Source organism: Clavelina lepadiformis, chromosome 6 (assembly GCF_947623445.1).
Source record: "Clavelina lepadiformis chromosome 6, kaClaLepa1.1, whole genome shotgun sequence".
Taxonomy (NCBI): Eukaryota; Metazoa; Chordata; class Ascidiacea; order Aplousobranchia; family Clavelinidae; genus Clavelina; species Clavelina lepadiformis.
The window spans coordinates 8,427,124-8,441,355 of NC_135245.1; the positions used below are offsets into that span (position 1 = coordinate 8,427,124).

At 33.1% G+C, this 14,232-nt stretch overlaps 1 protein-coding gene across 2 annotated transcripts; it reads left to right on the forward strand.

The window, feature by feature from the left end:
- The first annotated feature begins 605 nt into the window (after window positions 1–605).
- LOC143462333 (uncharacterized) lies at window positions 606–13,981 on the forward strand. Of its 2 annotated transcripts, none has more exons than XM_076960460.1 (5): window positions 606–2,648; window positions 7,088–7,183; window positions 7,891–8,003; window positions 8,281–8,407; window positions 13,484–13,981. In XM_076960460.1, exons 1-5 carry the CDS (start codon window positions 2,594–2,596, stop codon window positions 13,678–13,680), a joined length of 588 nt encoding a protein of 195 aa, XP_076816575.1. In that variant the 5' UTR covers window positions 606–2,593; the 3' UTR covers window positions 13,681–13,981. The 2 variants fall into 2 exon arrangements, with proteins under 2 accessions (XP_076816575.1, XP_076816574.1); XM_076960459.1 differs by lacking the exon at window positions 13,484–13,981 and adding an exon at window positions 9,111–11,600 and having other exon boundaries at window positions 629–2,648.
- Window positions 13,982–14,232: the final 251 nt, after the last annotated feature.

Consider the following 14,232-nt stretch of genomic DNA (forward strand, 5'->3'; position numbering starts at 1 on the left):
TTCTTTCTTCCTCCTCATGCGCTGTGTATTTCTTTGTTTTCACTGACGGCAGACGTGTTGTTCTAATGCCATATCAATACACACAATTTGTATGACGTTCAAGTTGGTAAACAGTTGTTTTCTAGATGATACAAAATATTTTTTGCAGGAAAAAAATGGGACTGGGCTTCTACGAGAAGGGGTTATACATTGATATGTACGGTAATCTATAATACCAAGGTGTTTTTTAAAAGTTTTCTTTTAACCTAATTGTTTCGTTGTTATTTCACTGTATCAAGTCGGCTTTAAATCACAAGATTTACCTTCTTAGCATTATCGAATTATCGTTCTTTGTATTCTTTCTTTATTCCTAATTTGGATTGATAAACACGGATGGTATACTTGCGTTAGGTGTGTGATCGCAATTTGCAACTGCAAGTTTGCACATGATTGGACCATTTTTGTTTGACGCGTTGTTTTAATTCGTTCTTTCTATATTTTTATCGACGGGATTCCAGGTTTCGTTTTTTTGAAGTCTTTTGATCGTTTATTTGCTCGATCAATCTTTATCAGCTCGATCTGAAATATATAACCTACGGATCACAAAAAACAGCAGTTGAATGTCCGCCAGAAGCATTTCAGATATTTTGATGGTCAATAATCTCATCAATAGATTAGTATGAAACCTGCTAGAGAAATGAGGTTTGAATAATAATGACGCGTTTTAACGCTATGTATTTTGACCAATGAAATTTCTGTCAATTCTGTGAAATCTCTTATAAAATAAGAAATTTTAACTACCTTGTGAATTATATTTTTGCTATCCAGGTTATTCCCAATACCGCTTATGCAGAGGTGGTCAATACCATGGCACTTGTTTAGTAGAAAATTCCTGTTCATATGGAATTATTTTTTTAAGAAATTTTAGCCTGTCCGGATACTTGGTACTTCTAAAGTGATTACTTCAAGGTTTTGAGTAGTATATTTGGAAAGTATATATAAGCTTATAAGTTTAACATAACATTTTATAAGTTTATGTTAATTAAACCTTAATGCCAATTGTATTGTTCGCTATTCTTTTTTAATATACAAATGGGGTCTAGTGCAGAAGTGCACAACCAGATAATGTCACAATTTGAGTAGCCGGGGCCTAGAATACAAATGCATCCTGTGATTGTGCACTACTGGACTAGACCCTGCAAATGTCTAATAAAGTCGCAAGGAGTGAGGTCACAGTTGTTTTAACCTGGAGTTACGTTTAGTTGGACCATAATAACAGCAAAAATTGCCCTTGCGGCTGGATCCGCTATACAAAAAGTATCGGTACAGAGTACCAACAAAGTACCGAATTATTTTTTGGAACAGTACCGTTACCGTTGGTACGTTTTTTGTTAAGTACTGGTACTGTTACTGGCAGTACTTTCGAAGTACCGACTGCCCACTTCTGCGCTTACGCACTTTCAGTTACATGACTGGTTGCAACCAATAAAATTGTAAAAAATAGACTGAACAAGAGACATTGTGATAACCAGACACTATACAGTACAATGCCATGTAGCCTAATACAGGATCATGTGCCTTAGTTAGGAAATGATTGATATCAATTTTTTTCAGATTACTGTTGTGTTTGTTATATTGTTGTTATAGGAAAAGAACAATAATGCACTGATTAAGTGAATGGAAGAATTGCATAAAAGCAGGTGCTCTTAAGTCTGCTGTGGCCGGTCCCAAGCCCATGCTGTGAAATGAGTAGCGCGCAACCTACTCCTCATCAAACATCTAATTGCTACTAAAACCAGTCAAAAGAAAGGAAAAACCCACAGACCGCCAGACCCAGACAAACAGCCAAGACATATCAACAAACATTGTACTTACATCACCATTTTCACTTATGAAATCTGTTTCGTTTTTCACATACTTTTTACTGTAGATTGCTGCAAAATTTTTGAACATTCTTTTTTGCTAACTGCAAAGCAGTTGCGGACCATAAATCACAAAATTTGTTTAATGTAGCATGGGGCTTCCTGAACATATACACAAAAACAAACATAACCATCTATTTTTTTAAGACTGTGAAATGGACCCTAGCCAAACCTGCAAAATGTTACCAATTAGTTCACATTTCGTAACAAGCTGGATACCAGAGAAATATTTGCAATTAAAAACATCATAAATGATTAATGTTTGTTCATATAATTAGGCTTATCCGTTTGTACAATTACCATTTATGAAATGTTTTAGTGAACTATTTTTCTTTCCATGTAAAAAAGCAGATGCAATGCCGCTATGTATTTTATAGCTTGTGTTATAGCATAAAAATGAAAACTTTGCAACACTCAACGCTAAAGATAGGTGACGGAGTGATTGTTTGCTCTGATTTTATTTAGTCAAATAGTGTTGCCTTTCAAGCTAGTTAATTCATACAGCTATCTGCTCTCACTGAAAAATGTTTGGTATACACCTTCTTGTGTAAGGTTTTAGAGTGTGTATTATTTAATTACATTTTTTTCAGATTGACATATTAAAACTTAAAACATCGGAAAGGAATCATAAAAAATTTTTGTGTTTTTGTATATCTGCGATTACTACCTAAAGCCAATTGTCACATTCTCTGATGATGAAAAGCACTAGTGGTCAGAATGTGTTCTTTTTCATTCCCAACATAATCGGTGAGTTGCTAGCTCTATGAATGGAAGAATATATTTCAGTTATTTTGTGAATATGTGCATTCTGTGAAAGGTTGTTTGAACACAGTAGTTGCATATACAGTAACCATATTATATACACACACATATATATATACTGTGGAATGAACTGATTATATAACAGGTAGGGCTTGAAGTGTTTAACTCTAAAAATTACATTCAAAGTGTCTTTGGAAAAAAATGCTTTTCCGAATGTCAAACATGTAAACTGAACGTTTTACTTGGGTAACCTGTAACTTTTTCCTTGCCTACTTGAAAGCCGGTTATAAACAATGCTTTTGCTGTTTTTTAAAGTAAAAGACAGTATAAGTAAGAGAAGAATACATGAAAAAATCAAAAGCCTATTGGTCAGCTATTATAATTAAATAATAATTAGCAGCAATAATTTATTCAATACTACTACAGTACTAAAAATATGGCATGGTATCTTTATTATTGGGTTGAGGAAAGTCTTTGCACGACTTAAACTTGGCAATGATTCCACGCTGGTCAAGCCCCAGTTACTGAGCTTGTCTTTTGTACAAGTTATGGATACACGATTTTTATTTGTTTTTTTTTTACTTTTTTTGTTATATCGCTCGAACTTGAAACTGTTCACCATTCACTGAACAGAAACAAGCATTAATCATACAGTGTTCAAAGGTATTACAAAAGTAGCGTAACTGGGAGTCAAACCCGGCTTGCATATTAAATAGCCAAGTTAAGAAAATAAGCAGGTGGTGTGTCAACTGTCCAAGGGACAGATGGTTGAGATTAGCTTCAATGCTATACATCAGCACATGGGAAAAGAAACCCCATTCCGGCCAGGAGCCGATTACTATTTTACTATTACAATAACAATACTATTGATATATAAATGTCACCAATACCCATTAACTTTAAACTTAACATGAACAGCTTAAAGCAAGCAAGCATCCATTAGTAAAATACAATAGAGAAATACATGTATTAGTGAAAAACTAGCGTATACTGCAATAGTTGGAATCGGTTAGTGCTGAAGTGATTTGCAAAATGAGTCTTCGCATTATATCGGAGTTTGACCTGGTTGACAGTACTGTGCAACAAATTATCAACTTCGCAAAAAATTCAAGAACTAGTGGGTTTGTACTATGTAAATTCTGGGGCGCTGATTCCAAATATGGGCTTGGCTTTTTACGGTCACGTCAAGATTGTTTCAAAAAATACATTTTTAATCTTTCCAATATTATGCTTGAAAATCGAATAATCTGAACGACTGATCAACAAAATTCAAAGCCAAAGTGATGAAATCGCTTGGTTATCCTTGCAAACATGCATGTGCTGCTATAAAGGGAAGAATTGAGTAATTTTTCCTGAAAACTGCAGATGTGATACATGTAAAACTACCTGTCACCGCTGCCCATTACGGGTGCAGAGGACAGCAGCTTTGCAAAGCGCCTGACAACCATATTGAGTTTTTCCATTTCACAACTGTAATATTATTATTTTATCCTTTCTTCTCCCCGACCACTTACATGGATAGAGGTATGCAAAACACCACTATACATTTATGCCCGAAATTAAGTTCGATTGCTGTAAGTGTGATGCCAAGAGTTCACTTTTATCTTTAGACAGATTTAAGTCATGTACAAGGTTATTTAAATCTTCTTGAGTAATAAAATGTGGTCTTCTTTCACTCACACAAGGGTCTAAGTCAGTGCTTGAGTCTTCAGAACATTCAGCAGACTCATCGCTTATTGCTGGGAGACCAAATGGAGGCTTTAGTATAGGCAATTTCACAGAATGGCAAACCGGACGAATAGCAGATGGTAGATATGGGTGTGCAATACTCTTTTTATCTTTCTGGTTATACCCTTCTATTTTGGTGATGCAGAAATAGCAGTTTGTGATATGGTCTTTCTGTCCTCCATACCATTGGTACAGCAAATCCCAGAGAAACGTTTTTTCCAGCAAACCATGTACTAAGTTTGTTAGTGCAGTCTAAGAAACAAAAGTATGGAGCCCAATCTTTGTCTTAGTCACCAACTGCACACCCAAAGTAGATACAATACAAACGTTTGATAATATCGCTTAAATTTCTTCTGAATTTACTTAAATTTAACTTATTGCAGATATAGCAAAAAGCATCGGCTTTGTTTTTGCATAAACGTTGTTGTTTAGACATTATAATCAGGCAGAATGTATACAGTTACTCCTGCAAAAAATGTGGTTATTAATTCAAAAAGTAATGTCATATACATTGGACCTTAACTGCAGCAACCACTTGGGCACAAAAACACAAGATAAAAGCAAAATAATGCTTTAAATGCTACAACATAGTACCTGCGATAAGGCATACATGGTAATTTTGGCAAAAAGTTAAAATCAATATTCCAAAAAAATGGATGGTGATGTGACAAAACGGAGTTCTTTTCCTTTTCTTTTCCATTTGGTAACATTGGTGTTTTATTTAGGGTTTTACACATAACTTTGGTTTTGGAGTTATTAATTTTTAGGCCAATCCTGTAATTCTCATGGTTTAGTTTTGTTAGTTTGCCCTCGTATTTGTTTGTGGTGTTGCCAAGCTTTTCACCTTGGATGTCAAGGCCATCATTCCACTGAGTTTGCAAAAACGTAGATTCATTTGATCCTACCCTATGCAGACTAGTCTCAACTATCCCCAAACTTGAGGTGTTATGATATTGAATTTGGATATATCTCTATATACAAAGCAGGCTTCGTCCCTCCTGCTTGGACTTGGACAACATGCATACTTGGCCTCCTCAAGGAATCAATTTATCCACTAGCTGGAAATTTATGAGTATCTACATTCGCCACACTCGCCTGGGCAGAAACTATTGGACTGACACCCAAGTAAAAAAGTTTTCGTCCTTAAGTAAACTAAACAGTTCCAAAGCTACAGTGCCTTTTTGGAAGAGCTGCCTATTGCGTATTACCATACCCAAGTGTTAATGTTTGATTTTTTTGTTTCTCTTCCTTTCCTGTCAGAGAAAGGACACTTCCCTTTCCAATTGTTAACCTTTGACACATTTGTAAACAAATATAAGCATAAGATCTCCAAGAGTACAAGTACTCTGCGCTGTCTCCAGTCACATCACCAAGTTTGTAGCTAACGCATCATTGATGGGTTTCTGAAATATTAATCGTGTGATGACTGATGTGAAGTGACATTCTTGTTCGTACTCACACAACTTGTTTATTTTAGACCACTTTTAGTCTACTTTTTTCTTTTGACTTGTGTTGGTATTTTGAAACAAAGTTCCTTCAGCTAAGTTTAAAACGTCATCAAACCATTAAGGCTCTTCTGTTACAACGAGGCAGAAGTGTAATAAAGAAGGATGAAACTTGTTGATTTAGGTTTATTTTCCAATTAAAAAAATTCAAAACAGTTTTATTGCTTTTCTGTATTGGTATTAATCATTTTTACAATTTTACAGGAATTCTTTCATTCCATCCAAGATCTAGATAACTATAAAGTTGTACTGATATTTGATTATTTTGCACAATTTTTTTGCTTGATATTTACTGTACAGACTAATTTCTGAACAAATTATTAATTATTTATGTTTACAAATGCTTTTATAGTTACTTGTGTAGTCAATAAGACCTAAAACGATTGAATGCTCATCTCTAAGAAAAATATGTTGATTTGTGATTTCTATACGATTTTGAGGAAAGATGATTTGCAAAACATTCTTTATCACTGCTTTTTGATTACTTTATGCTATTCCTTTTTAAATAAATGAATAGCAGATAGTGGCAATCTTTACCAAGATGTACAGTAACCAGGGCTGCAAATTCAAACTTAAACTCATTCATTTTGCTGAACTTGAACTTAAAAAATAAAAAATCTTGAACTCAATATAAATACATTTTCAAACTTATGCTACAGAAATACCAAAGCAAAGCATTTGAATAAAACAAAAATTAAATGTTAAAAAAATATTTGTTGTTTCACTTTTGCTGCTTAACACTGAAAATCTCATGATGAAAATTGAAAATGCATAACTCGAACTTTAAAAAATTTTTTAAACTCGAACTCAAATAAAAATTTATGAAGTTCGCAGCTCTGACAGTACTTAACTGTTAATCTCCACTAATAAGCAATAATTACAAACCAAACCTCAAGAATTTGTTAAGCAAGACCCACCATGAACAGTAAGGAGATTTCTTATATTGATTTATGTTCATTGTTTAGGCAACACTGCTCTAAAAAGAATAAATTGTAAACGAAACAATTGCTTACGCCACACAATATTGCCGATTGTCTTACATTATAGAATGAATAAGATATGTACACTAAAATTTTGCAATAACTAAATGTACAGTACCAAAATGCACGAATGCAGTATATCATGGAATATGTGTGGTTGGTAGAATGAAGACATTTTTTAATTGTATGCTGGTATATTTTTATTTTTTAGGATACTTCAGACTGATTCTGCTCATTGCATCTTGGATTTTTATTGAGCAGCCAACAGAGTTTTTGAGCTTTTATATAACCAGCATCTTATTGGATGGTATGCTGTTTATACGATACAATTGCATAAACGTAAAGTACATAAAATTGCGATTTAATGCTGTTTGTTTTATTTTTGGGATGAATAAAAACTAACTCAGAGAAGTGTTTCTAGGTGTGATCTTGTTTTCGACTAAGCAAACATAGTACGGTCCACATTTATGTAGTTTCATTAGGGATGTACGACGATGACAATTATCCGCGTTTCTGCAAATCTAAATATCGAGAAGGTCGACACGAACAAATCCCGAATCTATTCGTATCAGCACCAAATGATAAAATTTCATTAAAAAGTTGCCAAATCTTGCTTGTAACGTGATGTAATTGCTAAAAATTAATGATCAAATAGCGATTTGACAAGCAAAATCCTTGTATATAAATGACCGTCAGTAAGAAATGTTGGCTGTAGTTAAGCTTAGCAAGGAATTTAAATCATCATTTCATACAAAACTCGATGAATTGATAAGTAATGTTGTATACGGGTTTGCTATTGTTGGTATTTGTGTTCGCCAGAAGTTTCCACACAGGCGATATTTGTCGAATCTATTTGGGCTCCATATCGGCCCATCCCTAGTTATCGTTATAGTGTTATACATGTTCAAATGCATAAACATTGTAGTAATTATTCAGTTACTAATTTTAATCATATTTATTATTAAACAGTGGAATGTCAGATTTTGAAGTGTAAATAATTAATATGGTTTCCAGCTGTAGATGGATGGACTGCCAGGAAACTAAACCAAGTTTCAGACTTTGGAGCATGGCTAGATGTTGTTGTTGATGTTATCGGTCGTGGAATAATTTGGTGTAATCTAGGAAAGGTAAAAATTTGACAAAGATCATGAAAAATTGTTAGTTAATTTCAAGCTTGGGAATCAGGAGCCTAAGACCATGCTATCGCCATGTTTATAGTAATACAACTAAAACATGTATTTCAATTCCATACGCATGTTTGCTATACATGGAAAGTTTTTGCTAGAGCATCAGGAGGGCATAGATAATAATTTATGTAAAAAATTGATTTATTTTTCTTAAGTTTTCAAATTAATTTGAATTTTTCTCCTTACATTTTACAACTTATTTACATTGTGGATGCAGTATGGTTATGCCGTTCCAGCCTGGGAATGGATTGTGTTTGTTGCAAATCATGCTCAGGCTGATAGTGGACAATGGAAGCACAAGTTTGACCAATCACCACTGATGGTTAAACATGTTATGGAAAAAGGTAATTATATAATAATTTTTTGCAAAAACTTCTTTGCTATAGCTGACAGTAATTAAGCCCGACATTTTTTAAATATGGCACCTGAAATGAATGTTAAACTTGTCTGGAGTTTGTCAAAGAAGTAATGGGCTACTGTTTCAAGTGTCTGCTATCTATATAATGAATGTTGGAAAAGAAATAACTCCAGTTTCTTCTGTTAATGGAGGACTTAAAAATGGTAAACCAAAAAAGTTTAAATGAAAACCTTTTTATTGGATAAATATTATCAGGATAAATATATTCAATTCCATAACATAACAGCCGTCGGACAAAATTTACAAATTTAATTGATTAATTCAGTCTTCAATTGGATAAAACTTTATAGAGAGTGCTCTAACTAATGGTAGATTTACTTCATGTATCAATTTGAAGATTTATGTCAATATGTAAACATAACTTTAGTTGGAAATTGTGCTTTATCAATTTTTAATGACTCAAACTGTAGAGATTATTTTCAAGTGTAATAGTTCATTCCCCTTCTCCTATGCATTAAATCGTCTCCTGCTATTAACTTTATGAGCTGTTAAGCAGGCAAATGTCTGAGCAAATATTGTGCTTAAATGTATTATGACATACATGAGAAAAACATTAGCTTTTTTATTAGAACAACCTGTAAACAAAAGTGCTTAGTAACTGAATAAAATGGAGAAATACTTGTTCTTAGGTTTTAAGACAATGCTGGGAAGTTTTGTTATTGGTTCTATTCATATCTTTCCTGTCTGGTTGTACATTCAAATTCATATGACTGATGTTGTACTTCAAATACCAACTCTTTCTCATTGGATCTCATGGGGATTATTACTGGGCCGTTTGTTGGGTTTTGTTGTTGAGTTCTGGTGCGTTTACATTCATGTTTTTTTCATGATCTCAAGAGAGAAAAAAACATAAAATGTGAAATAACATTACTGCAAAGTACTTTCACTATTTTATGTTAAGATCGTTCACTTCAGACAAAACAATATAATTCATACTCATTTGGCATATCATGTGGTTGGTAACTAATGCATTTTCTATTCTTTTTTTGGTCTCTTAAACTGAGATACATTTTGAAAAACGTTTGAACATTTTTTGAATTTCATATTATTATGTAGTGTGCTTAGTTTTTAAGGAAGTTTGCCAAAACACGTTTGCTGGTATCTGTATCCGAATTTTTGCATTTAATGCTATTAGTTTTCTGGTATGATTAAAATGTTCACAAAGTGTTTAGCTGAGTTTTGTCATGAATTTCATTTCTTTTTTTGAAATGAATTTATCAATAATAATTCAGTCACAGGATAAATTGGGAATTTTCCTGAAGTTGTTTATTTCTCTAGATAGAGACTATTTCATAAAATCAAATTGTAAACATTGCAATTAGCATGTGGCTGTTGATTTAGGAATCTCCTGTAGTGAATCAAACGTTTATTTAAGTGAATGCAGCTCTAAAAAAACAAATAGTTTTAAGTAGGGTTAGTTCTGATATCAATAATATCTATTATCCGGATAGTGGATATTTCGTGATATTTCTGTTTTAGTTAACCGCATAATAAACAGTAAGCACAAAGCAACCTTTTTATCCTAATTCTTAGTAAAACGTAATGTGTCAATTGTGAAACCGTTCAAGTGTGACATAGTTTTGTTATGAAAAAACACATATGTGTCCAAAATTTCACAAATTCTTAATGTTTACTTAGTATTTTAGTTTTTTATAATTTATCTTTGAATTCAGTAAATTCAGAATTGTACAAACGGCCTTAAATGACTTTCTTTAAAAAATTGCCCTGTCCTCACCTTGCAATGCATCTACCAAAGTATTCATGCCTCTTGGATAACTCATAATTCTACTTGCGCATTTCAGTCGATTTGTGTATTGTTTGTAACATATCACAACGAATGTTTTCAACATTCAACGTTTTGTAGAGAATAGAGGACAAAGAGCTTTTAGTTAAGTTCAACGTGGGGTCAAAAACCCCTTCTGTTTGGCTGCACCACTCGTTTCTGAAAACAGAGAAGTTCAAAATTTGCTAGAAAGGTATAAAAATGTAAAAATGCATTAATAATGTTATGCATTTGGTATCCGGTGAACTGTCAAGTTTTTATCCGGATATCAAATAGTTAAAATTGCCTCGGTTAACCAATATCCGGATAGTCTAACCCTAGGTGTAAGCAAATAAACGATTGCACCCTACAATAAACAAAAGCATTCCACAATTCATTCAATTCCATATTTCACAAAGAAAACGTTTAGTTGGCTAGTTGCAATGTTTCAATGTTCTGGTGCCAATCTTTTAGCGTCAAGCTTTGCTAGATTATAACATCGAATTAGCTTTCATTGCCAAGTTCTTTACAATTTACCTTTTTTTCAAAAAATGACTTTAATTTATATTTGTGTTGAGTATTAATTCTATCATTATTTTCCATAATTTTGATTTGACATTTCGAACTGTGTATTTTGCAGTATTTCATTACCAGCAATGCAATGCAATACGTATCCGAAATCTTTATTGTACTTGTAATATTTATGTTAATGTATCATAATACAGTAGAATCTATCTAAGAAATCCACTCCTGAATCAACTGATTTTGAATCGGTTAAGCCATGGTTTTATAAACTGAAGCAGTGAAAAAAAATACAGCCGGAATTGTGAAGAAATTAATATAGTTTGAATCAGTGCTTCTCAACTTGTTTTTTTAAGTGGATTCTACTGTAACTGTTTTATTGATGTGAATTTTGCTGTTATTGACATTTATTAGGTTGTAAATTTATTTAATGTTGTATATCCTGCTTTTTTTGTAAACAGCACAGTACTACTACCAGTTGCATCCTACACTTTTATGGTTGCCTGGTTGAAGATTTTTGCTTGGCTCCTTAGCATATATGATAACAATACCAGTGGTTCCTAATCTTTGATTTGTCATGAACATAAATCATGATTCATGAGTGAAAATTATTAATGAATAATAATAGTCAATAGCTCAACAGTGTAAAGGCATAAACGAAAGAAACAATGTAAAGTGTTATTACCTAATAATGGGTATGTAGCTGCACAAGCTTTGTTTTGATAAAACTTTACTGATCCTTGCAAAACATTTATTATGTAGGTCTAATATACATATAGCTACGACAGTATAATGCTCGTATCTAGTAACCAAATAAACTGTCATCATAAAGGCATCATTTCAAAATGTAGATAGACACTGCACAGCCGTTGGTAAAATATAAATAGTAATAGATTAATAATAATTACTGTACAACTAATTATAATTTTCCGGCAATCAGCACAGCAATACACTAATACTTTTTAAAATCAACAGCCAAAAGTGAACCAAAACACCAAACACTGAAGTTATTGTCATTTAAAACCAACAGGTACTGTACACTCACAATGAACGGGCGTTTCAAGATTGCTGACAGGCAACATTCTAAACACACCTCACAAGGGTTTTCGTGCTATGCAAGTGACATTTTTTTTATGAATTCCCTCTGACCAATTCTGAAGCGCATCTTGCAAGTAACTGTGGCTAATTTACTCGCAATATTTACAACTTCTTCAGACTACTCTTAAGTACTTTGGGAAGTTATTCATTGCCTTTTGGGTTGTAGGAAGCCTACAGCAAATAATTCAGTATTTAGCAATTAATATCTTGCTTTCCAGCGTGAAATTTTACAAAAGAAATACATGCAGCCTTATTTTATGCGAAATTAATTTCAGAATATCCGTTTGGGAAAGGAACAATTTTCATCATGCCAGTTAGCAATATGTTTCCTAAATTTCAAGTTAACCAGACAGAGGTACTAGATCAGACCAGACCACCATACCTAGGCTGCTGCATATCACAGCATGTATGTTTTCTACAAGAAATAACTATTAACTGTTGAACACTACATGAGACAAATCACTGTGCAATGTAGCTATAATAGCAATAAATGATTAGTCACTGTGACGAACTTATGATCAGAAAGCAAATGTCGGTCCACTCATGTCAATCACAAAGGTGTTTTTAAAGTGATTTCAGGGAACAAAGTGGTCTGTTTAAGTTCTCTACTAGTTAACATGGACAATGTGCGATGTAAAAGCTGGCATTGTATCAATGAAATGTACATGTTATACCTCATGCAAAACCGAGTGGGATAACAAGGACGATATATATATATATTGTACGGAATATACTCGAAATAAAGCCGCGGCTTCTATTCTTTTTTTGACAGCGTTTTAATGAAGGGCTTGTATTTTTTTAACCAGTACCATGTGCACTACAATGACTTTGCAGCTATTCCTGCTAATCCTGTTGGGTAGTAGTTACTAGTATGTACAGTAAGTACACTTGCTTCTTTGATATTTTCACACTCCTAAAAAGCGCTTTTAGTACGGTAATTATTTAACATCATTTCTTCGACCTTCTATTTTTTTTAGAACACCTTGTGTGCTTTATGATCAAGAGCATCTTTTAATCTAGTAAATAGCGTAATTACTGTTAGTATATCAATATGGTACATAAACAATTTCAGAGACAATGAACCCATTGTTAACTTGGACAATATGCCAAATGCTTAGAAGGCTTCTAGGGGCATTGTAATATATACAGTAGAATCTGGTTGACTCAAAGCTGAAGAAACTCATCGGTGTCTTAGAAGTTTGAATTATTTGAGTTTGGTTAAGTTGACAGAAATTATCTATGAAAATGAAGCTGGGCATTGAAAAAAAAAACCATTGAATGTGCTAAACTTGAAAACTTATAAAACATAGCATTGGGCACTTTGTAATAACCATTTGAGTGACTTTTGATTAATGCTACAATAACGAGCACTGTTCAATGTTAATACTCTGGAGTTGATAAAAACACTATGACTTTTTCAAATTGGTTTTCTGATTTCAGTTGATGTGAGTTGTTTACTCTTGATTTGATAATTAATCAGTTTGGTAAGGTCAGTTTAGTTTTTGTTAAGTGTTAGTTTAAATTGGCTAATTACACTAGGCAATTTTGTATCACAAGTGTTATTTATTTTACTTTCATTTAATAAGCACATCTTTGTTTATTAAATTCTGCACATCTAAGTTTCAGCAAGGAAAGCATATGGCTTTGCACCAACATACTGCCTGTCAGGCATGGACGATGGAAGGACCGAGCGTAAAACTCCAAAGTGTTTGTTATCTCTGTCATGTTTTCAGTATACATCAGTACATAATAGCTTTGATTGCCAATCATCTGTTCATTTTTGCTATGAATATGTCATATTATCAAGAGCATTGTAATGAGATAATAAACTATGTTAATTGAACTCAACCGTATTGAACATTACCCACGCTGAGGAAAAGTTTCACATTGTTCCATTACTACATCCATGCAGTGAGGTTCAAGATTTAGACATTGTTAAATGTATTGCAAACTATTTGATGCAGTTTTCTAGCTATTACTGTGTTATTTACCTAGTTTCACAATAAAGTAGTCTGGAACATGCTAGGATGCATAATTGTTTATGAAGCCATTTACTGTTGTAGTGATTGTCTTGTGTTCATTGTTATGTCAACTTTACCACAGATTGAACGATATTGAAGGGAATTGCATGAAAAGTTAGAAAACATTACAAAGAAAAAAGTTGTCTCCTTTATAGGTTTATGGCCAATATGATCTAGAGAACGCATATCACAAGTATGAGTATACAACAGCCGTACATTATTTAAAACATTTTTTGTCTGATTTTTGAAAAATAATTGTGTGGAACTGTGAGCATAAACTTGATTTTTGTAACCATTGTTTGCACCAATAAGCCTAATTTACTTTTTTCAGTTTTCATTAAGCTATTT

Bases quoted from the DNA above. Each gene is read 5' to 3' on its own strand.
- LOC143462333 (XM_076960459.1), top strand. From the start codon at position 2,594: ATGATGAAAAGCACTAGTGGTCAGAATGTGTTCTTTTTCATTCCCAAC. The intron at 2,649-7,087 runs GTGAGTTGCTAG...TTTATTTTTTAG, and splicing joins TTTCATTCCCAACATAATCG to GATACTTCAGACTGATTCTG. The intron at 8,004-8,280 runs GTAAAAATTTGA...TTGTGGATGCAG, and splicing joins TTTGGTGTAATCTAGGAAAG to TATGGTTATGCCGTTCCAGC.